General features: G+C 36.4%; 2 protein-coding genes across 3 annotated transcripts in view; one reads left to right on the plus strand and one right to left on the minus strand.

Moving 5' to 3' along the window:
* The window catches only part of LOC119075018 (actin-histidine N-methyltransferase), a 34568-nt gene extending 11591 nt beyond the window's left edge, over positions 1 to 22977 (minus strand). The window contains exon 1 of the mRNA XM_037181426.1: positions 22067 to 22977. Within this exon, the coding sequence (XP_037037321.1) occupies positions 22067 to 22812 (746 nt within the window). The 5' untranslated portion in view covers positions 22813 to 22977. The remainder of the gene's footprint in view (positions 1 to 22066) is intronic.
* Positions 4363 to 20893, plus strand: LOC119075017 (serine-rich adhesin for platelets). 2 transcript variants are annotated; one of them, XM_037181425.1, is made up of 3 exons: positions 4363 to 4814; positions 17899 to 19129; positions 19271 to 20893. In XM_037181425.1, the coding sequence occupies exons 1-3, from the start codon at positions 4710 to 4712 to the stop codon at positions 20701 to 20703; spliced, it is 2769 nt and encodes a 922-aa protein (XP_037037320.1). In that variant the 5' UTR covers positions 4363 to 4709; the 3' UTR covers positions 20704 to 20893. The 2 variants fall into 2 exon arrangements, with proteins under 2 accessions (XP_037037320.1, XP_037037319.1); XM_037181424.1 differs by having other exon boundaries at positions 17899 to 20893.
* Positions 22978 to 24924: the final 1947 nt, after the last annotated feature.

Raw genomic sequence — 24924 nt, forward strand, 5'->3', positions numbered from 1 at the left:
TGTATGGATGCTGTATGCCATACCGTAACATAATCCAATTTCGTACAAGTTCACCAAGATGTGAGATGTCTGCCTTAGTGTACTTCCTAACATTAGACTTTCGAGTTGCGAAACTAATATTAAACGACTTTATTGATGCTGTTATTATCGTTCACCTGGTGAGTTTCTACGATATTTACAGTGTGTACGTGAAACAACACTTTCAAGTGACTTAAAACCTTAAAATATTTATTAAACTTTTCCCAAAGTGGGGCACATATACGGTGATATGAAAAAGCGGAAAATTTATCGCAGTTTCATACTCTTGCTAAAAGGGAGCCACTGCCTTATTGCTTAAAATGAATAGCTCTTTATTTTCGTGTTTTCGTTTTCTTTTTTCACTAGTAATGGATCTCAGTAAAAAATGGTTTAAAAAATTTAAGTTAGTCGAAAGCACCTGTGCCGTATTCGATTCAAGAAAATGTAGAAGAGAACGATGCATCTGGACTGTGCTCTACAAAAATTGAATTCTTTTTAGTACTATGTCATTGATGACATACACAAATTTGGTGAAGGTAGGGTCGTGTTGTTTTGAAGTAAATAATTCTGGTTGCTTGATTGAGTCCAAGAAGAAATTATTAAAATATGTTTTGATGACATTCGGTTGCAAAGTATAAAATGTAAGTTAAATTAAACTTATCTCAACCTCAATAGGGATATCTTTGTGCTGTTCCAAACGTTTTTCCATAAGAGGCCATTCAAATAGTATGCACGAGGGTCGGTCGATTTTTGAATATTTTCCATCCGAGCTTCTGGACCTAGCTGATCCGACTCAGCAAAGTCTAAAGAAAATTTTAAGACTAAAGAAAACATTTTCAAAAATGTTCTATGCTTTGCCCAAGACGATTTTTTGAAAATTTTCTAGTTTTTTGAGGTATTGACACTCTAAAGGCTTTCTTGTCCATGCCAAAAAGTGAATTGTTGGTAAAACGGTCTTAGTATTAAGTACAGGGTCTACTCTAATAAACAAACCCAAAAGACACATACTTTTTGTGAGGAAAATACTTTGTCCGGGTAAAAAAGTTTCGCAGGTTTCCGACATTTTTATTTGAGAGAGGTTTCTATTGCAGATTTTTCCACAAAATGAGTTTATATTTTGTCGCACAATAACTTATTTTAAAGCTACGTTGATAGGGAACTAAGAAGTAAGAAGATTTTGAGAAAATTTTTGAATGCGGTCGAGTGATCGCCATGAGAGTGACTAAAAATTAGCCATTTTCGGCCTACTGGGAAGAATTTCTACTTGTGAAAAACCTCAGTTCTCAACTGTTTTGGTTGGAAATGTGTTATAACCGGTCAAAAACAATATTTATAATGAAAAACATGATTTATTTATTGTTTAGGGAAGATCACTTTTCCATGTACTTTGCCTTTAGAGTGTCAATACCTCGAAAAACTAGAAAATTTTCAAAAATTCATCTTGGGCAAAGCATAGAACATTTTTGAAAATATTTTCTTTGGACTTCGCTGAGTCGGATGGAAAATATTCAAAAATCGACCGACCCTAGTGTGCGATAGTTGAGTCCCCCCTTGCACGCCTTTGCTCGTTTTTCAAAACTTCCCCACTGAAAGTGCGAACGAATTTTGTGTTTTCTAAAAGCTCAAAAATCGTTCAAAAGTCGACCAGAAAGGCAGATAGAAAACGAGACTTTTCAATTTTCAATTCCAGCGGAAAAACTTATAATTCGTCAGAATCGCCGTTTACCGATGTTGATTTTCAAACTGTCCGAATTTTTTTTAACGAAATTTTCAGAATCGAACAATGAGTCAATAATTAATCTGGAAAATACAGAGGGGCGTGCAGTAATTATTTTTCGTTCAGTTAATCATCTGGTGAGAATCGTCAAGTTTTCCAAGGTTTTCCAACCTTGAACTTTTCTACGCAAGGAATTTTTCAAGCAAGTATATCGCATTGGCAAGGTCCTAAAGTTCAGTCAAGCCACTTGTTAATGCCCGTAAGAGGCTGTTAGTGAGATCTCTAAATGACCAAACCAAAATTGCTGGAGTTCAGAAATGCCCAATTAGCTTACTCTCTGCACTATACAGCAGAAAAAGTTGAAAAGAAGATTTTTTTTCTGTGAATTTTGTTGATACGAGACGGTCAATAAACTCTACTGTTATTCCGAGTTATGTAATGGATTTTACATTCTCTCTGAGAGCGTCGAAAGTACGATTTCCCACACGCGAGCATTGGAAATATAGAATTAAGACAGAAATTTCCTCTAGACTTAACATAAAATGCAAAATCTACATGGAATTAAAAGTTCAAATGCATTAAACAAACAAAGAACGAATGAACATTCATTAATTAAATGTCTAAAATCATACATACTGACATGCTTCGTTGTCTACCTACATTCCAACATATCGCTCCAAATATTTAATTTTAATTTAAACTGACAATTCCCGACTGGATGCCGAATTGGAAACATAAATAAATGTTTCAAATATGTTGGGAGCACATCGAACAATAAATTTTCACTAACTTCGCTAACATCTGTATGGAAAATAGCATAGGGATAAAGAAAGTTTAAACTTTCATGAAAAATTGAAAAAGCCTACCGGGCCTTACTACTGAATTAATAACATATAGTCAAAGTACATTACACTCCATTCAGTTTTGCTATTCTCCTACAGTTATGTTCATTAACTATTGTTGAACATATTGAACATATTAACGGGAAGAACGGATACATTTTCAATGCGAGTCGAGGACTTTGTACATCACTTTATGTTTTACCTGTTGTAATATTTCAGTTATTTTGCTGTTGGTATATCGTTTTTTTTTGTCAGAATGTCATGTAGATATGCAATATTGCAATATGCATACCACGTCTGGTACGAACGTTTTCACCGGACAATCCCATTTTATGTTTCAATTTCAAAGGATATTTTGTAAATAGCTACCATTCAACATTTTCGCTTTCATGGCACCCAACATTGCAATTTGAATCTTTGTTAGGTGTAATTTAATACAGTCAACGTCAGTGAAATCTAGTCATGAATTCGTCAGTTGTTTTCAGCTGATACGCATATACAAACAGAAGTGCTTAACAAGCACTGCTTAATAAGCAGTGCTTATACGTCTTTATACGGGTGAAATAGTCACATGCCTGTGGTAGAAGTAAAACTGCATAAAGATGTATGAGCATGGAGTGAACCACATGAAGTAAATTCATGTCTCAACTTCGCTGACATTTGCTGTTAATGTAAAAAAACAATCCTAATACGAGTCCTCTTTACAATCGACACTCCATTAACTATATCACAGAAGGTGTTAAAGGCAATATACTACTACCGCGGTTGCCGTTTCTGCCACCACTGACAATCGACACTCCATTAACTATATCACAGAAGGTGTTAAAGGCAATATACTACTACCGCGGTTGCCGTTTCTGCCACCACTGACAATCGACACTCCATTAACTATATCACAGAAGGTGTTAAAGGCAATATACTACTACCGCGGCTGCTGTTTCTGCCACCACTGACAATCGACACTCCATTAACTATATCACAGAAGGTGTTAAAGGCAATATACTACTACCGCGGCTGCTGTTTCTGCCACCACTGACAATCGACACTCCATTAACTATATCACAGAAGGTGTTAAAGGCAATATACTACTACCGCGGCTGCCGTTTCTGCCACCACTGACAAAGTTTTACTAATATCTAACTTCAATTTCTCTGCAAAGCTATATGTGTTTGTACACCCAATTTGGGTTGCCAACTTATGTTCGGCTCAGTGATGGGTAATGAAATCAGTTGGTTCACGGTATATTCGCGTGATTGATTTTTACACGATTTCAAATATGACAGAAATAAGGAACGACATAGTTAAAAACACCCTAACCGATTTTAATAACGTTTCATGCTTTCCTATGCACAAAAATACCTTCGAGCATTGATTTTATAGATTGATAGGTATTACCATGATTGCACCTTGATGCTTTCGTCCCATAATCGTTATCGGTGAACCAATTAGCAACCAATCAATAACCAGTAAAATGCAGTGAAATGGTAAAATTCAACCAGCTCAGCATCCGATAAACATGAAGTGTTTATGAAGACGAAGACTGGAAATTCAATGCATGTTTGTATCCATATCAATGTTACAAGTATAGCGTTGAAAGCTCACTCGTGCTCAAGTTTAACAAAATAAAAACAAAACATAACATCTCTATATACGCATAAATAATCATTGGCATACCACAACCACATACTCTATAGCTGCGGAGAAATCTTTTTTTTTTGTCTACTTTAAATACTCACTCATAATGAAACACCACGCGCGCCGAGTAAAAGCATTTTTCTTTTGGTATATGCATTTCGCAGACACGACAGACTCTTTGAAATCATTTTGCAAGCAAACGTTGCTGCATGCATTTCGTGTGTCGCTTATGTTGGCCGTATAACATTTTTAATTCGGAACATTTTTCATAATAACTCGCGCAAAAATAAAAGAATTTTCATAAAGGAATAAGCAGAGAAGAATTTTTAATTAAAAAAAAACTGTTTTCGTTTTACTCGGGTTTTGTTTGCAGAAGTGGACCGAAATTTATGATTTAATGTTGTGGTAAAAACTCATAACAATTTTTCGTTATTAAAGTGAAAATGAATTTTTAAGCAATTTACTTTGTGAATAAACAGAAGAAAAAAAAGTGGAAAATGTTTTTCAAAGTGACATGGCTTACAGTCATGGTTTTGTTAATAATACCGGAAAAGGATATGGCAAAAGCTCAAAATACGGATTTAACAAGTGCAGAAAGTAGAGTAAGTTTCAAGATTTAAATATTCATAATGTGGCATGGAATAACATTTTTAACAATGAATGGCATCTGTGATTATTATGCTTCTCATAACTCAAACTTAGCGAATTCTATTCATAGTACATATAAGAACAATGGGCATAATAAGCTAAAATTATTTGTGTACAAAACGAGTGCTTGTATGTGTATTATGTTGGTCCGAAAAGCAGTTTCTTTCATTGTCTTGGGTCTCCCTAGTAGTTCTTAAAGCTCGTAACGATAAATAGAGATTGAAATTTAAAAAAAATAGAAGAAAGACGTTCTTAAGCTTCAGATTCTTTCTAATTAAAACTTATCAAAATAAAAGATTTTCATTTTAAATGTGGGCTATGTCCTGGAGCTTTGAACACATTTTGATCCACAGTTCCGTACACAATAAGGCAAGTGCAAATAACGGAAAATTTCTCTCCCACTATCATCTGATCGGCTCAAACTCTTCCCGTGCGTTGTTCGATTGGATTGCTTATTCTCTTTTACTCTGTCGTCTTATTAATTGCTGTCAACTTAAGTCTCGAAGCGATTTATAATTGTGCGACACTTGCCCTCGCACTTGCCAACATTATGCATGTTTTTTGGAGTAAAAACGTTTCACAACGATCGGAAAGCAGATTTATCCATTCTCGTCACGAGGTTTCATAGCCACTTGGGGGACCCCAAAGACGAGAGAATTTAAAACGACCCTAATTTTCGATGGTATCTTTTTACGAAAATCCTATTCGAAAAATAAAAAACCGCATTCGTGATGCCAATTATGTTAGTTTGGAATAGAAAATAGAGTTCTTTCTGAGGAAAGCAAGCAATTTGTATACAAACTTCCATGTAAGGCTGTCTTTACGCTAAAAGCTTTTTTACTTTAACCCTTTCCGGCATTGGTTAGATTGCTTAGGCAGATTGACTATTTTCTTCATTAACTAATTAAGTACCGAACTCGCATTGAAGTATTTTTGAACGAACTCCGATTATTTTTGGGTTCGAGTCGGGCGACCAGGCCTAACATTCGACTAATTCAATTAAATTAAATAATATTTTTCTCATCAAGGTAGCACATTTACATTTTCTATGACCTAATTATCATAATTGGCTAATAATCTCTGCTAAACAATTCATCACAAAATGCTATGGTTAAATTACATAGATCTAACGATTTATAGGTGCAATATCCATAATCGACCTATTTTGTAGTATATGAATAGCATGAAGCTCCATGATGAAATCCTTTTTTCATTATTGGTCCAAAAAGCACCAGTTGGAAGCACTATGTATACTTATTCGAAGTTTTGCTTTATTAATCTCCGATGATGCTCACTATACATGTGTGCGAAAGCTAGCGATGCAAATAAATTTTGTAGCCAAATCGGGAATTTAATTCGCTAACTTCAATAACCGTACATTATATAACTGGACGTTACATGAAAATGCTTTTTAAAAAGTTTTCATTATTCATCGCTTATCTATTCAGTGTAGCGATCTGAACATTCAACACTATATTCTAAGCGACATAAATAACTAAAATATTGACTTTCCTGGGCGCTTTGAAGGCTTTCGGGGAAATTATTTTGAAATACAATGGACGTCGACGGAGATATTTGGAATTAAACATTCAGTTAGTTCAATTATAGATTCATTGCCACGATTACTGAATGACAATCACGTACTTTCGTATTGTTCGAATGTCCATTCATGTCGGAAAATAGATGTACGTGAATTCCAGAGTATTCAACTAACGAACCATTGAAGTATCAATACAATGGACAGCTCAGCTAAAACATAACATTCAGTAAATAGGCAACAACATTCATTTAACAGAAAAATTGCTCTTCCAGTTCAAAGGGACAATTTATTATGGGACATTATACACTAGGTCTGCATAATTGAAAAAAATGCAAGTTTTGATGTGCTTCATCGAGAAAATTTAAAACATTCTGATAACAGTGCAGACATATCCTCGCTGAAAGCTCTTTCATGTTTAAATTAAATAATTTTTTCCATATTAAAATCTGTCAGCAGCAGCGTAATGCTACCTTTGTGCTTCAATCCATCACTCAGTGATAACCCATGTTAACAAAATGAAAATTGTAAATCGTCAAAATCGAGTTCAATTACAGTAGAGGGATTACAACATCAGTTCCAGGAGAGGGATTACGGCATCAATTCTCTTTCCTCTACCGATAAAGTACAGTTCACTATTTCACTGACAGATATCGCTGCAACAAAAACCAATGTCAACAGCAAAATAATTAAATTTTTACTCAACGGAATAGTCAAATGTCATCATCGTATAGCACATGACCTCAGGACACCGGAACAGCAATCAGTTTTTCAATCGGCCCTATATTTTCCAAGGCTGTATACTTTGGGTACGTTTGTTGCAGCGACATCTTTCGAAAATTGGCGAGCCGTACTCTATCAGGTAGAATTGATAAAAGCAAACTGATGTCGTAATCCCTCTCCAGAGTAATTATGCTTAATTGACTGAAGTCTTTCGTTAGACAACGTAGAAAATAGATAGTGGACCTAGTGTTTGCAAATATACTCGCACGAAATATTAATTGCAATCGGCATGTAGTAAAAATTTACAGACCCAAGAAATCAAACCTGAAGAAAAAATGTTTATCGAAATGGATTACACTTTATCCCAACCAAATTTGTAACGCAATTTGCTTCAACTGGTCCACTCATATAACTTCACTGCCTTAATAAGGCAGACTTACACAGGTTTATACGAGTTTAATACGGTGTTTAAGTAGAGGAAATATAACTGATATCGGGGTATAGCTGTCACAATAAAGTGAGCTGAAAATTTAAATTTGACTTCAAAACAATTGAATAGTAAACTATAATCTATCATTCGGTTGAATTTGTCTTTCCCAAATTTTAATCAAATTTTGCCTCCTGTTTTGACAGCTATACCCCGAGGTCACTTACACTTAATTGGTCAAAAAACTCTCTGCTTAAACCGTTTAAACACTGTATGGTCATACGCGCACGTGGTCGTGGTAAAACAGTATAAACACGTATGTATTAGACAGTAATGCCGTATGACTGGACCAGCTGATAAACAGCTGAAGCAAATTGCATCACTTCGGTGGGGGGGGGGGGTTAACTATAGCTAAAATTTTGTTCATTGAAGTCGGACATGGCTTAATATTCTCAACTTTATAACCTGATCAAGGCGACGTAGGTTGTACATACAATGACTCATAGACATAATATTCACCTGCTCCACGTCATGCGAGTCTAATGATTGCAGAAATGCAGTGTTATAACTGGGATGGGATTAAAACTGAAATGGAGCAACAAAACGAAATAATTGAAGCAGAACTCGATGTTTTTGAATTTTGTTGAATTCAAATCAATTATCTCGAAACATGGTTACGTGTCGAGCTGTTATGTATGTATAGCGTAGATAGATGAATGGCATCAACATTAGCATATAGACAAATTCAAGTTATAATTTGATTAAAAATTCTCTCTGCTAATTTATATCATCCATTGTTATGCAAATTATTTGAACAAATAAACAATTTCACACGTTTTACAACGTAAATAATAAAATAAAATTGAAAAATTTTCAATTGCAATATCCCAAGCCGTCGAATTGCGATACTCAATGTTTTTAATCAACATCATTTATCAACTGGTATACGACAAAAACAGTTTGTTTGCTTGTAATAATCGTTGCAATCAAACATACGTAGTAAAGAAAAGTGCTCAAAGAAGAAATTGAATGAACAAATTCAACTTTTCCGATATATAACCGCACCAACTTTCATTTGACAGAAAATCCTGTTTCCACCATATAATCCAGTTCAATAGCAATTCAATTCATTTTCTTTCTCCTCTTTAGTTTCATTTCTTATCGCAGCTAACCAGTGCATTGGGACCATGTATAGAAATAGATTTCGGAAAGTTTTAAGCAATTCGTTAAAAATCACGTTGGTTCTGTATGAGTTCGGATATAAATATAAAGTTGTTTAAACGCAAGAGAAGATGGTAATAGGAAACGGTAGGTTGATGTAATTTTTTTCCCTATGCGGCGTACCACTTTATCTGAACATGAAATCGATTTATTTTCCATAGATTTGGATGCATTTAAACGAGTTTATATTTCCATTTTATAATTTGTATAAATATCACTTCAGTCAGATTAAAATTTTCACTCGAATCAACATTTTCCGTAGCTGTTTTGTGTTTGCATAATTTATAGTATCAGGTAGGAACAAATCTGATTTAAATGGGAAAAGTTGACTGGCATTCATAAACATTTTGTAAATATAAACGAGTGAGTTTAAATTCACTATTAATTTCAATTGTACAAACGAAAATTCGTTTCGAAATCGATATTAACAGAAATGGTATATAATATACTGTTTGCGTGGTGTGACTTGAATAAATTGCCATAAAATTGCTACATTTCACACTTTTATAATTTCACGTAAAATCAATCTTTGTATCATAATCCCATTATGAAACTGATATAGTTTACGGTTCAATGATGGGCTGTGCTTTAGTGCAATGGAATGTTCAAACGCATAATGTCATCTGTGGCTCTGACACACTTTGAACAATCCATCAATTGGACTCGCACGATACGAAGTAATCGTAAGTTTTCATTTCCACTTAGTAAGGCTCGGAACAGGTCAGGTCAACCTGAAACCTGACCTGAATTATCTGTTAACCTGACCTGACCTGAAATTTAATTACCTGACCTGACCTGACCTAAAGTGATCTTTAACCTGTTTCGACCTGACCTGAAAAAACCTGACCTGACCTGAATTTTTTTTTAATTTTTTTACATTTCTGATAATTTTATAAATTATGTCAAAATTATATAAAAGTTCTATTCTGCTAAGTATTTATTAATTAAAAACGAAAACAAGAATAGACCGGCTAAAGCCTGGTGAGGTCTTTTTTCTAATTTCTGTTTGGAACTACCAACTACCAACTATTTGACCTACCAAAACTACCACATTTTCGAATTGCAATGTTAACTGTGAACTATCGCTTATCAGATAACAGATAATTATTATTTGCCTGGTGTTGATATGCTCATGGTGGCTTTGCAATTTTGAATGTCAATCCAGCTCACAACTACCAAAACTACCGACTACCAAATTTTCGATTTATAAATAGGCGAGCAGTTAGAATAACTTCGTCAGTCGGTCCGTAGTTCTTGAATAGTAAACATCTCTTCCCCAAAAATTACGTTTGGAAGTCAATTATAGCCTTGGTAGTCCAACTACCAACTACCAAATTTTCGAATTGCAATGTTAACTGTGAGCTATCGGTGATCAGATAACAAATAATTATTATTTGCCTGGTGTCGATATGCTCATGGTGGCTTTGCAATTTTGAATGTCAATCCATCTCCCAACTACCAACTACCAAAGCTACCGACTACCAAATTTCCGATTAATAAATAGCCGAGCATGTAGAATAATTTCGTCAGTCGGTGCGTAGTGCTCGAATAGTAAACATCTCTTCCCCAAAAATTACGTTTGGTAGTCAATTATAGCCTTGGTAGTCCAACTACCAACTACCAAATTTTCGAATTGCAATGTTAACTGTGAGCTATCGGTGATCAGATAACAAATAATTATTATTTGCCTGGTGTCGATATGCTCATGGTGGCTTTGCAATTTTGAATGTCAATCCATCTCCCAACTACCAACTACCAAAGCTACCGACTACCAAATTTCCGATTAATAAATAGCCGAGCATGTAGAATAATTTCGTCAGTCGGTGCGTAGTGCTCGAATAGTAAACATCTCTTCCCCAAAAATTACGTTTGGTAGTCAATTATAGCCTTGGTAGTCCAACTACCAACTACCAAATTTTCGAATTGCAATGTTAACTGTGAGCTATCGGTGATCAGATAACAAATAATTATTATTTGCCTGGTGTCGATATGCTCATGGTGGCTTTGCAATTTTGAATGTCAATCCATCTCCCAACTACCAACTACCAAAGCTACCGACTACCAAATTTCCGATTAATAAATAGCCAAGCATGTAGAATAATTTCGTCAGTCGGTGCGTAGTTCTCGAATAGTAAACATCTCTTCCCAAAAAATTACGTTTGGAAGTCAATTATAGCCTTGGTAGTCCAACTACCAACTACCAAATTTTCGAATTGCAATGTTAACTGTGAGCTATCGGTGATCGGATAACAAATAATTATTATTTGCCTGGTGTCGATATGCTCATGGTGGCTTCGCAATTTTGAATGTCAATCCATCTCCCAACTACCAACTACCAAAGCTACCGACTACCAAATTTCCGATTTATAAATAGCCGAGCATGTAGAATAATTTCGTCAGTCGGTGCGTAGTTCTCGAATAGTAAACATCTCTTCCCAAAAAATTACGTTTGGAAGTCAATTATAGCCTTGGTAGTCCAACTACCAACTACCAAATTTTCGAATTGCAATGTTAACTGTGAGCTATCGGTGATCAGATAACAAATAATTATTATTTGCCTGGTGTCGATATGCTCATGGTGGCTTTGCAATTTTGAATGTCAATCCATCTCCCAACTACCAACTACCAAAGCTACCGACTACCAAATTTCCGATTTATAAATAGCCGAGCATGTAGAATAATTTCGTCAGTCGGTGCGTAGTTCTCGAATAGTAAACATCTCTTCCCCAAAAATTACGTTTGGTAGTCAATTATAGCCTTGGTAGTCCAACTACCAACTACCAAATTTTCAAATTGCAATGTTAACTGTGAGCTATCGGTGATCAGATACCACTTAATTATTATTTGCCTGGTGTCGATATGCTCATGGTGGCTTTGCAATTTTGAATGTCAATCCATCTCGCAACTACCAACTACCAAAAATACCAACTACCGACTGAGAGCTACCAAAACTACCAAATTTGTGGAACAGACAGACGGACAGACAGACAGACAGACAGACAAACCGGCCATAATAGGGTATTTTTTCTAAAAGAAAAAAGACCTAAAAAAACATTTTGAAAAACAGTCAAGCAATGAAGGCTATTTTAAACATGAGCCTGATGTTGATTTCGGGTACTTTTAAGAGGCAAGTCTACACAATTACTACAATACATCCCACCTAAATGATTTATTTGTTTTGTTGAACTATTGTTTTGTCCTGACAAGCGTCATATAAATTGTCCTTGAAGATCAACGACATTAATGTTTTGGACTACTGGAATTCCTATTCTGGAACATTTCCCTCTTTGCCGAGTATAGCCCGCGATTTTTTCGCGGTTCAGTCCGGATCGGCCTGTGTTGAACTGTTTGGAGCTGTTGTCTCTCACACACAAAACAAAACACGCGGGTATGTGCGTTAAATCGTTGTACAAACCTTAAGAGCGATCACCCCTTGGCAAATTTCTAGCCTACATTTCTGCGCAAAAATATTCGTTTTTTGATGATTTCTCTGAAGCGAAATCTTTTTTTGAAAAAGTAAAACTATTAAAGCATGCAAAAATGTGTTACCTTAAAAAAAAGTTGGTTTCTGGTTAATAACTTATCCCACTTGGAGAAACCTTTGAAAAATGTCTAATTTACACATTTTGCAAAGGTTTCGCCAAGTGGGATAAGTTATCAACCACAAACCGATTTTTCCTTTAAAAGTAACTGATTCTTGCATGCTTTAATGGTTGTGCTTTTTCAAAAAAAGATTTTGGTTCAGAGAAATTATCAAAAAACTAATATTTTTGCGCAGAAATGTAGACTAGAAATTTGCCAAGGGGTGAGCACTCTTAAATTTTGTTCCTCTTCCGAAAATACTGAATTATTGTTTTTTATATTTATGATTTCTACCGTTTAAAATGTTCGACTTATTTCTTCAATAAATCACGAAGAAAACAATAACAATATATTGGCTAATCAGATCGTTTGGTATTCTCTTCAAAACAATGCTTCCTGACTCAGATCTAAGCTGAAAACGCCCATAATATTCAAATTTTTCTTTTATCAAATTCAGGTCAGATCAGGTCAGTTCAGGTATTTTTCATATTAGGTCAGGTTCAGGTCAGGTCAGGTTTGGAAATTACCTGAACCTGACCTGATTCCCTCGGGTATTTTTTCTCATGACCTGACCTGACCTGAACCTGACCTGTTCCGAGCCTTACCACTTACAAAAAGGTACTCTTTTAACAATTGAAAAGGGCGTGGTTTAGCTAAACGGAGGCAAAACGGTGTGGTTTTTTTTGTAGGTGGAAATCAAACCTAAAAGTCTTTTTGTTTTTACTCCCATCGTGCAAGTATGTCAAGACGACATTATATCGTGGTGTGCAATTATGATCAGGGTGAAAATTTTAAGACGATTTAACCATGTGCGCCCGCAGTGCCGCATTTAGTGTTTTGGCCCTAAGAGCCATTTTTAAATTTGCGCCGCAAACACACAGAATAAATCGAGATTTTTGATCTTCTTCACTCTGCAAGCTCAACTACCGATATCACTTGTGTCTGATATTTGATGGAGGGTGAATTTTTTTCCATGAGATCTCAAACGCTAATAGTCAGAACTCAAAAGTTGACAGTTGGATGACAGTTGATTGAGACGATAACTGGACGAGCGCTTGAATGTATGTTGATTGGATTGGATGGTCCACCCGCAATTATATTACTCAACACTTGATAGGTCACTATCAAATAGATAGTTGATTATTGGTAGAAATCAGGGATCCGTAACGTTATAACTTTATACCAAAAGTTTCAAAAAGATTTTTTGTCTTTTCGTTACAATTCATAACGTTACAAGCACGTAACGATCTCTGTAATGTTAAAGTCTATTTCTTAAAATCCATCGGCATGCTGAAAACGTTGTTTTAATAAAGTTACATGGTACAAATAACGTTACAGGTGTCGCACAATCTCGATACCGTCATGCGCTGTAACGTTAAATTTTTGGTTCTCATAATACCGTTACATTTTATCGGTTTTAGTAACGAAAAAATAACGATAAAAATAACGTTATACCGGAACCCTGGAAGAAATAATTTAAGAACTTGCGAGTCTATTGTGAAAGTTCCTGTCGCGTCAGCCTCTACTCTCTACCTGATAAAATTGATAGAATATTCTCATTTTACATTAAACGCAAATCGAAACTTGACAGCCATTGTGCAACAGAAACTTGTGCCAATTACAAACTTTTGTTTACGCAAAGTCGTAAAGTGAAGCTCCGCCTCTAGCATCGTTAAAAATTTACAGAGCATCTCAATACAAATATCACGTTAATTAAATAAACGAGAACTTATTGAAATTATAGAAAATGAAGGAGAAGTAAGTTACAACAAATAGACGGAAAGAGGTATGGGTAGTGTAGCTTACAGAAGTACTGTTAAAGAACACAAACTACTTTGAATATTGCAGTAGATTACATTGGAGCCTGCGGAAGTAATTCATTACATGAGGTAACAATTTTGTGATAAAAGCAAACTCAAAATACACTTGTTGAAAAACAGCTACCGAAGCAAGTTGCTCCAAAACGCAGAGTGATCTTGCGAGTATCATAATAGTTATTTTCATACCGAATGCTAAAAGGCGTTTTCAGCAAACTAGTTAGTAAATAGTTATTTCCCTAACGCATGCAAAAATTCTTTTTTTTAGCGAATAAAAGGTTTCCAGCTCGAACCGGAGGTGAGTGCTGGAATCGAATTCGCTAAAAAAGTCTTTTAGCATAAGCTTTTCCCAATTATAGTGTTGAAATATCGCTACTTCGTATTTCTAACGTCGTTTAGGAAAAACGTTGTTCCTAACTTATGCTGAAAGGCAATTTTATCGAATTCAAAGTATTTATTGCCAGTCCCATGCGAAAGGTGATTATCATATAATGGATCATTTCCACAGGAGGCAAGTTGTCATGGAATGGTCAACATTCGCATGGGACATAAGTTTATTTGAAATCGATGGAGTGACTGCAATATATTGTGTAGCACTTACTAAACATGCAACAAACAAGTAGATTGCAATCATTTGTTGATTCATACACAGGTGAATGTCGTCCGACATAGAGTTCAAAGAGATTCCTATTATCTTGAGTTACGAAGTATCTTGAAAGACTGCTAGACAAATATTTTATGTTTGAAAAATAATTGCAAAAACGAAGAAGACATATTGCAGACTTCACACTTCACAACTGGAAAATCTGCAAGCAGAAAATTTTTTACGTTCTATATGAGCACAATACCGAAAAATATATCCATTGAAAATAGGAAGATGGAACGAGTTATAATGTATGGAGAAAAGTTGTGCACCTATAACGCTTCGCCCGGCAAAACATGAAAACTAAATTATGATAATGCAAACGTGTGTCCCCGTCGTCGCAACGTAACGTGAATGCCTCGTTATACACAGTGCGGGAAACATATTTTCTTTTTAAAATTAAATTCGAAGAATTTTCTTGGAAAAGTTTTGAGTCGATGATTGTATTTGGGTCACTGTGACGTGTTCCGGCGACATGATAAAAACAGGTAGGATGAAACACATTAAAACTAAAGTCGCAACAAAGTTAATATAAGAGAAATTGAAAAATAATAAAGTTTCCTCTACCGTCACAATATCGTTTTAATATGTAAATCTATATGCAACATACTCTCATAGAAGACTCTCATTTAGCTCAACTCAACTTCTTGCAATTAAGGAATACTGAAAGTTTTACCGTACCAATTATTGAATATTAAAAATCAATAACCTTAAGAGTGATATCGCCAAAACATCGAACAAAATCAGACATTTTGGGACAAGGGGTCACGGATATTATTGACTTATAGCTCATTCGATTCGTTGAACTTTTGCGAGTAAAACGTAGTACTACGTTTGGTGAACTTTATTCTGTTGTCGACGCTCGAGGTCATGAAGTAAGGGTCTGCCAAAAGGGGCCCAAAATCGTTTTCTCGCGATTAGTCGAGTAAAACCATTTTGGGAAAAAACAACAAGCGAAATTGCCTAAAAACAATCGTCCAAAACAGATACACAAATAACTATTTCATATTATACGGAGAATAAGTGCGTCGCACTTTTCGGGTCCTAGGTATGAAAATAGTATTTTTACGCTTTTGTTTTCCCTAGGGTCGAAAGTGGCTTATTACACACCTATGGAAAATAAGAAATTTGTAAATAAACACACGAAAGCGAGACTTTTCATTTTTATCCCGAGTTATGTAATGGATTTTACATGCTGAGGGCGTCGAAAGTAGTGCTTGAAACATGAAAATTACGGCTTTTGCTTCATGTAGCACGTAAAAAACTTTTACTTAAAATATTAATTAAAATTTACGATCATCTGCACTTCTGCATGGCTGTCATTCAGATTTTCACTATTCACACTTATTGCTCAATTGTTTGCCGAGATGGAGGTCTGTGTAGATATATACCACACAGTAACATACAAGAACACGTTGAATTACAACCATGTATATCAGTGATAGTGAGAAAATTGCTGCTCATCCGCAACACCGTCAGTTTAATACACATTATATACTGATAAGTCTTTCATTTTTAACTCGAATTAAATTTTTAATGAAATTTGTGAATTTTATTTTAATTACATTGTTTGGCTTGGAAAAGCAGTTATGCGGCGATATAAATCCAAGATATTTTTAATAAACTTGTAAAGAAAGTGATATGGACAGAAAGCGAAATCATTTTTTTTTTCATTCACATTTCAATTGAACATTGTGTTGGATGAGATAAACGCGGTTGAGTTATTGATATGTAAATCGATTATTGAACAATTTTTTTCTTTATTATTTTGGGTGGATAATTGGTCGATTATGAATGTTATTTGAATGAGAAATGGACGATAAAACTGGTTTTCATTCAACGAAAATACGAGAAAAGAAGATACGTTTCTAATTCTGCAATAAAAGTTACAAATGAAATAACTGAATCGGTGTTGAACGTAGAAATTTTAAGTGGATGTAAGTTGTAATTCAGGTTTTGGCTCATTTTATAAAGATTTTTATTAAGGCAATGGCTAGACAGAGAGATTTAAAACTCAAAGAAAATAGATACCAATACTTTGCAATATTGTAACATTTTGATTTCGATAACTTCGACAACTACAGCTGTTTCTACTAATTTTCCGGCTATCGCCTGGGCTATCGTGAACTCTGACAAACGAACGAAAGTTAACAGAAGCGATCTGTATTTTTTCTTAACCTACATTTTGGTAGATCAATCGGTAGAGCGATGTACTCACGTCCTCTAAGTCAAGGGTTCGATCCCCGTGTCAGACATAGTTCATAAGGTTAACACTAGTAAGCTCTATCGACCATAATAGGTCATTAAGAAAAATCAATATTCTGAACACAGTTCTTATACTTCCGTCACAAACATAAGCCTCAAGCGTGATTCTGAAATGTCAACTGCTTGCAACGTAGGTTCTAATAGATCAATCATACGATTTACTTACAATTGTAAAATCCAAGGTAGATACAGTGTGGAGCTAATGTCATATATAACCGAATCAGATGTGCGGTGGCACTACAGTTCGATACAACAGCCAACTCCTCCCTTCGTTAAAAAAAATAAATAGAAACTCGGACCACCTGTTTTGAAACACAAGTACCTCTACACTACAACTACCTTGGCAAAATCTCTCTAAAATATGGGTGTATACAACAGGCCAATTTGAGACTTAGGTGCTTGGAAAGTATCGGCTTTCTGGCCCATGTTAACCAAACCGAAATTAGCAAATTAGTCAAATCAGTCTATAAATGTAGTATGGATAGCCTTCACTAGTTTTGATGGTTTGTCTGAATTGCTGCTCAGCCCCTTCGAGCTTCGAACGGGCCTGGATTGTTAAGTTGTTACTGTACTAGCCAGACCATCAGATTTATCAGTTTGGGACGACCAGGTGAACCTGACCTTGAAACACATCTGGTGATTGTCTTTCCGCCCTACACAGTTACCTATTCAGAAATTGCGCCAAATTTTAGACCACAACTTTTTGCATGCGTACGCGTGCTCCTTAAGCGAGTATGTAATTTGTGAACGTCAAAAAGTATCCTTTCCCCAGATCACTTTTCCACTTCTAAATGATGCTAATTCCCTTATTTTTATCTTTTAGGCATGGCGACGGTCTGACATCTTGGATCCCGACGTACCAACGAATATGCAACCTCCCGAAGAGTTTAATCAAGAACCGATGCGCAGGAGACGACGTAAACGTAAGCGCCGTCCCCAACCGCAGGAGCCCAACTATCAGTTAGGTGACGCTGAACGGACGAATTACTGGCATGGTGAAATGGAAGATGAATCCGATCACGAAAATGGTGGAATCACGGTGTCGGTGAATGGTGTTCGAGGAATTCAGAATATAAACACTGAGGTGTGGCACAATGAAAACGAACGAACGAGAATCAACAATCCGAATAAAAGCGAATTCGTTCAGGAGATGGTTATGCAAGTAGCTGATAATGTCAAACCAGATGATGCAACAAATAAGTCTTATAGGAAACCGTATGTAGTGCCAAAAAAAGATGACGAAAAAGACGGTGAGAGTCCGGCGAGTGATTTGAAGAATCTGTTGAAAAACTCGGGAGGACTGAGTTTGAGTGAAATTTTACAGAAGCAAAACTTATCGTTGGATGATTTGTTGAAAGGAAAACAGAATGCATTTAAAGTACTTCAAAACACTGCAGCTCCGGCTCCAACTGAGAACGCAGAATCGAAAGGAGTGCGACGTATACCTGCCATTAAAAGACCATTTAGTACTGTCGCTTCTATAGAACAAGTCGATTCAAATTTACCCAGCCCTAGTAACGATAACAAACAAATTAAACGAATTCCGAACTTCATCAGAGCCAGACCCGATGCGATCGAAGAAAACAAGGAGTCGGCTGTCACACTATCAAAATTTATGGTACCACCAAGTCCAACAAGTAATTTAAATCCGGCAACGTCAACCAAACCCAGCATTCGGGAAACAGTTACAATCGCTGCAAATGTACGAGGCATATCTGCTGTGAGACGACTACCAGCTAGTAATGTCAGCGAAAAGACAAAGCCAATCAAGGAAGTTGTGTCCAGAATACGGCCGGACTTGAGCAATTCTAACAGTAGACGAAGACTACTTCCCATTCAGTTTCGATCGAATCCAGTAAATACAACAGTCCCGACGAATACTCGCCAGGATTCGAAAGTACGACTGCCGCTTCGATATGGAAATGCTCCAAAAGTAGGATCCAAAACCAAAATTAATGACGAACTGCCAAACGATGCCATCGAGTCGTCTACAACGGAATTTGAAGTAGTTACGTCTACATCAACACCATTGTTTACCTCATCATCGACAACAACGAGTCTACCGGTATCACAAGTAACAACGGAAGTGGTTAAAGATATCGTTAAATCAAGACTAGCCCTGAAACCTCGACTTAAGATTCCACACTTGTTGCCTAATCCCACGACAGCTACAACAACGACTACAACGATGACACCGACGACAACGACGACGACGACTACCACTACCGAAGCTCCAACGAATGCTGATTCGACAGAAATCAGCAGCATAGAACAATCTAGTTCTGAAACGGAAATGACTACAGTTTCCTCTATCGACGAAATCTTATCGGAAGATGAAGAAGAAAAACTGCTGTTCAGTTCTGAAGAAGAGTTTAAAGAGATTCTCGACCAGTCAGAACCAGAAATAAACTCAATTCTGGAAGAATTCGCTCTTTACAACGGTCGAAAGTCAGTTGTTCCAATCGAAGATTTATTTGAGGACTCGCAGGGAGTTGAAGCGGATACTTTTCGTACATTCACTTCCAGATCGGATAAAATGGCTATAACTGATAGAACGATCGACTTTCAGAAAGATTCTGTGAAGTATCAACAAGATAATTCCAGAAGCATTAACGGTAAGGTCGATGTAACCGAACGTAATCCCTCTCTATTTAATGACATAACGTCAATGCGAACCACTGATGATAAAACTGATATTTTGGAATTACTGGATGATAGAAGGGGTGGGGCGAGATTAACTAAAGTCTTAGAACAACGAAACATGACGTTGGAGGAGCTGCTTGAACATAGAAAACGAGGATCAAGTCAATTGCATCTTGCAGAAATTGTCAACAATAAAACAAGACCTCTGACCAACGTACATGCAGCTGACAAACTAGACATCGTTGCTGCTTTCGAAAACTTTCCCAATTTCAATTTACCGAACATAAAAAGTGTTAGACCCGATGACGTTCGAACCGATTCAGATGGGGCCAGCTATTTTACGTCAATTATCAACATCAAGCCAACCGACGAAATTTCAAAGGAAGGACGATCACTCAAACGAGATGATTTTCCCAAGCAAATGCCGCCGACGGGTGGTCATTTTAACCCGTGGAAAACGATAAATTATCCATCGCAAGATGTCAATTACATCGATACGGCCAAGAAAAACATCATATCCTCGTCACGAATATCACCATTTGACAACGAAGTGGAACAGATTGAAAATGAGGTCGCCCGGTCTCATGACTTTGTCGATTTAGAATTGTCCGGTCATGGCTTCAAACCGAATTCAGTTTCAATTGAAACAGCATCGATGCCAGTTGGCGTTCGGTCGGCTATTATAGCCAGTGCCAGTATTGTTGGCATCTGTTTGATAATTTTCATTTTAATATTTGCAACCTGTCGATGGAGACAAAAGCAGCGGAAAAAGCTCAACTATTCGGAGAATTTTCAGACCGTACGAGGCCGACTTCCTATACTAGCGCGCAATTCCACATCATCGTCGTCGACAACGAAACGCAGTTCCAGTCCGAATATTTTCACAACGACGGGTTCGCGCTCCAGTAAATTGAACACAATGGACCCGAATTCACCGGAAGTACAGGAATATTTGTACGATGCGATGAGAAAGTCGTTTCGATAAATCGGAATGGAAGCGGGTGTTGGGTGGATTTTTTTTTGTGGCAACGGCTGTTGCAATTTTGAATCTATGTGCAATAAACATTTAGACTGTCGAAATGTTGTGAAATGTGTTTACGTTAAGTATATTCTACGTGTAAGTTGATGTAATATTTATTGTCGTTCAAATAAACGGAAAAGATATTAAAGTCTGAGTTCATGTTGTCTGATAACTTTAGAGCCTGTGTTCACATCTTCATAAGGCTGGGGTTCAAAACCAGTGTCAAATTATTACATGAACCGATACGAACAGCAAGTCTATATCTCAGTCGTCAAACGTAAAGTCCAAACTGACGTCTGAAGAAATTATCGAAAATTTCAAATGTCTGGAAGTGCAGACCATTCCAACTTTTGCCTTCTTCATTTGGTACCAATATGGCGTCACATATGACTATGAATTGAATCAAATCCTCCTAGCGCTCACTAACAAAGGTCAAGGACCAAATATTTTTCATAGTACAGTAATATCGTGACGGCACACTAGGCAACACAGATTTTCTACGTACATAAATGGCCGAATATCGCGTTGGATAGGTTTCGGTGCCCTGAATGCGAAACACGCATCCGTAAGACCTTAGTTCCGTTTCAACTGATTTACAAAAAAAAAAAAATCAGAAAACGGTACAGTTATTGGTGCAGCCGGTATATAGGACTAAGTGAGTTCAAATAGCCACTCCAAAGGTCTTCACGATCTATCATTGGTACAACATCAATGGAAAACCAAAATTACACTTGCATACTGTTGCCAAGTGAGTTCAATCAACGGTGGGAATCTCAAACACAAAGCAATATTACTCATACATGTCGATATTGTACTGTACTGTAATGTAGGTGGTCATTTAAGCTCACGGCACTATAGATGCAGAAATAACTGTTCCGCTCCAATTACTTTTAATTTTTTTTGTGCAGTGGCTGCAGCGGAACTTTAAACGTCATTGGGATCAATGGCTACGTGATACTAAGGGCACCGAGATCTATCCAACGCACAAAGCCACCACTTGTGTGTGTTTGGTAAAAGTTTCAACTGTTGTCTAGAGATGCAAACTGACTGCTGAACACACAACAGACAACAAATATAGACGAGGTGCTCCAGATGGTTTGTATATAGGGAAATGTTTATTACAATTCATAAAACAAAGGTATACCAATCCATCATAGACCCTAGGCTAAACCTTAAACAGTAAGAGAATAAATCGCGATACGTGATCCATTTGTGAAGCACGGCACTATGACATACCGTATAGTAACTGTGCCGTGTGCATCCATGAAACCATAGACTTAACAGCAATGATAAGAACGAAAACTAAATGTAAACCGAGTGTGCTTACCAATACAAATCGTAGGTGAATCTTTCCCTTAACATCTCGAACACCGGGTCAACATCATCCACTTGCCGGTTTTTCACGAACTTATTGATGTACGCATATTGTCGGGCAATGTTTTTGCATTGATTCAATGCAGCTGGTAGGCCACTGGATCCTTTCAATTCTTGCATTTCAGCAACACTGAAATTCATCACTGTCGAGTATTTGTCCGGCAAAATGTCCAGATACGGTTTCCAGAAACTGTCTGGATTCAGCTTCTCCACAATCAACCAGAATGCAAATTTAACATTTGACATTGATTCGATGATCGGCGACGACATCATCGGTAAAACTGTTGCACTGACATTGTCCAGGGACATAATCATTTTCCGTGGAATTGTTATCAGTAAATCGTTTTGCTTAAAATCTTTGGTAGCAGCCAGACCGAGCTCGTAATTGGGAAATTCGGCAATGTCAATGCCATCGAATTCAGCACCATTCGTTTTCGCCCATTCAACAAATTTTTCGATGCATGCCAGTCTAGTTTTTCCACTGTTTTTCACTTTCAATTCCGATTCAATGACTTGGATTTGGCTAATCAGAGTTTTCATTTCAACGAATTCGTTCCATTGTTCGGTCAATGAATTTGTGGTGGAAAAGCCCAATTTGAGTAGATTGTCCAGCAATTGATTCAACTCAACCCGTTTCAATACGGGCAATTGCTTGGAATTTTCCTTTTTGTTGTCCTTTTTCTGTGACTTTTTTCCCATTTTGGTTTTTACGAAATCGGAGATTATGATTCACGCGTCGACACTAACTCAAATTACACACGATTCGTTCCAATGCCGCTAAGAGAACACTCAAATGATCAAATGTTAAAAATAACTTTCATTACACGCACCGAATACCAAACCGGAGATTTATTTATATAAATAAGAAAACATAACCTCATTCATGCGCTGTCAATACATGTGGGTAAAGTAGACTTCAAATAGTAAAGTAGATATTTGAGATAGTGGAGATGCCATTCGAAAAAAGCAGAAGAGTTTACAGGGTGAATCGTCATCTGAGTCATAGATAAACTTTCAGCAAATTATTTTGATTAAACAGAAAATTTTGAGAGTTGTTTCAAGAGTTACGATACGCAGATGAGGCGACATAACTACAAGGTCAATATCGTCAGGAACGATAGTATCGTTTTTTTGGACGATAGTATCGTTTTTTGGACGATAGTATCGTCTAAAAAACGATGGTCCAAAAAAACGATATTATCGTCAGAAAAATTTTCATACAGGACGATAATATCGTCTAAAATTATAAATTCTAAAATATTTTCAGGACGATATTATCGTTTTCTGGACGATATTATCAATTAAAAAAACGATAATATCGTTTTTAAATCGATAATATCGTTTTTTTGGACGATACTATCGTTTTTTCAGATGATACTATCGTCCTGTATGAAAATATCCGCTGGACGATATTATCGGTATTTTCTTTTTCTGAACAATTTTATCGTTATTTTGGACGCTATTATCGTCCTGGGCGATAATTTTTGGGACGATAATATCGTTTTTAATTTATTTATTTTTTAAAATTTGAGACGATAATATCGTTTTTAGTTTATTTAAAATAAAAATTCTAGACGATAATATCATCCTGGGCGAAAAGATGTTTAAAAAAACGATAATATCGCCCCAGGACGATATTATCGTTTTGGACGATATTATCGTACAGAAAACGAAAATATCCATTAGATTTTTTAGAACGGTAATATCGTCCAGAAAACGATACTATCGTCCAGGCAATATTTTAGAATTTTTCAATTTAGACGATATTATCGTCCTGGAAGAAAATTTTTTGGGCGATAATATCGTTTTTTTGGACGATACTATCGTCTAAAAACGATATTATCGTTTTTTAGACGATATTATCGTTTTTTAGACGATAGTATCGTTTTTTAGACGATAGTATCGTCCAAAAAACGATAATATCGTTCCTGACGATATTGACGGTGTGGAAATGTCCCGCCACCGATACGAGTTGTCTATTATTTAACGACTAGCTGGTAGCAACTTCGCGCCTATACGGTGCGAAATTCTTACGTTTATATAGTAGAAAAAAGGAATTTCCCGCCGTGCGAGATTCCTACACTAGGTTCCGGTTCCATTGTAGATTTCGCTTTCTTTCGCTTTGTTTTCAGCGGACCTTTCATTCTCATATTGTTGTAAATTACTGTTCATTTCCTCAAAATACTTGAATATCGAATCACAACTGGTCTCTTGTCTATTCATACGTTCATTTAATATACACATGAAACTCAGAATTTTATTCAGTGCTATATTAATCATTCTGTACGGATTACAATGCGAAAACAGAAGATATTTTTCGTTATTTCATCAATATCAATGAATGTCTACCAGCCGAACAAGTTGATGTGATTGCGGTATTCCTCTTTGAAGTTATGAATATATCTTATACACCATCAGCGTTGTAGTTGAAAATTGTAGGAATTGAACCGTCTCTTAATCTTTGTCTCGCCATAGCAGTTCCACGCTACGTACTTTTCATCAAAGTGCAGAATGCAAACACCAACATGGTCCGTCCATTCAACCAAGCCGATTTGAGCATTTCGTCGGATAGAAACCTAGATAGAAACTTAAAACAACTTGTTAGATTATCCGCGTAATAAAGGCATTTGGGTACACAGCACTTTCTTCCCATTCTTTCAAAATTATATTTAAATTCAATGAGGGCAGATTTTTGTTCGTTTCGAATGAAATTTATTGAGAGTTCAAGAATCAATGCACACATGATGGCTTCGGCTGCGAGTAATAGTACATTACTGCTATAAGGCTCGCGCAAGCGCTCGTATATGTACA

This window comes from Bradysia coprophila, unplaced genomic scaffold, assembly GCF_014529535.1.
Source record: "Bradysia coprophila strain Holo2 unplaced genomic scaffold, BU_Bcop_v1 contig_151, whole genome shotgun sequence".
Taxonomy (NCBI): Eukaryota; Metazoa; Arthropoda; class Insecta; order Diptera; family Sciaridae; genus Bradysia; species Bradysia coprophila.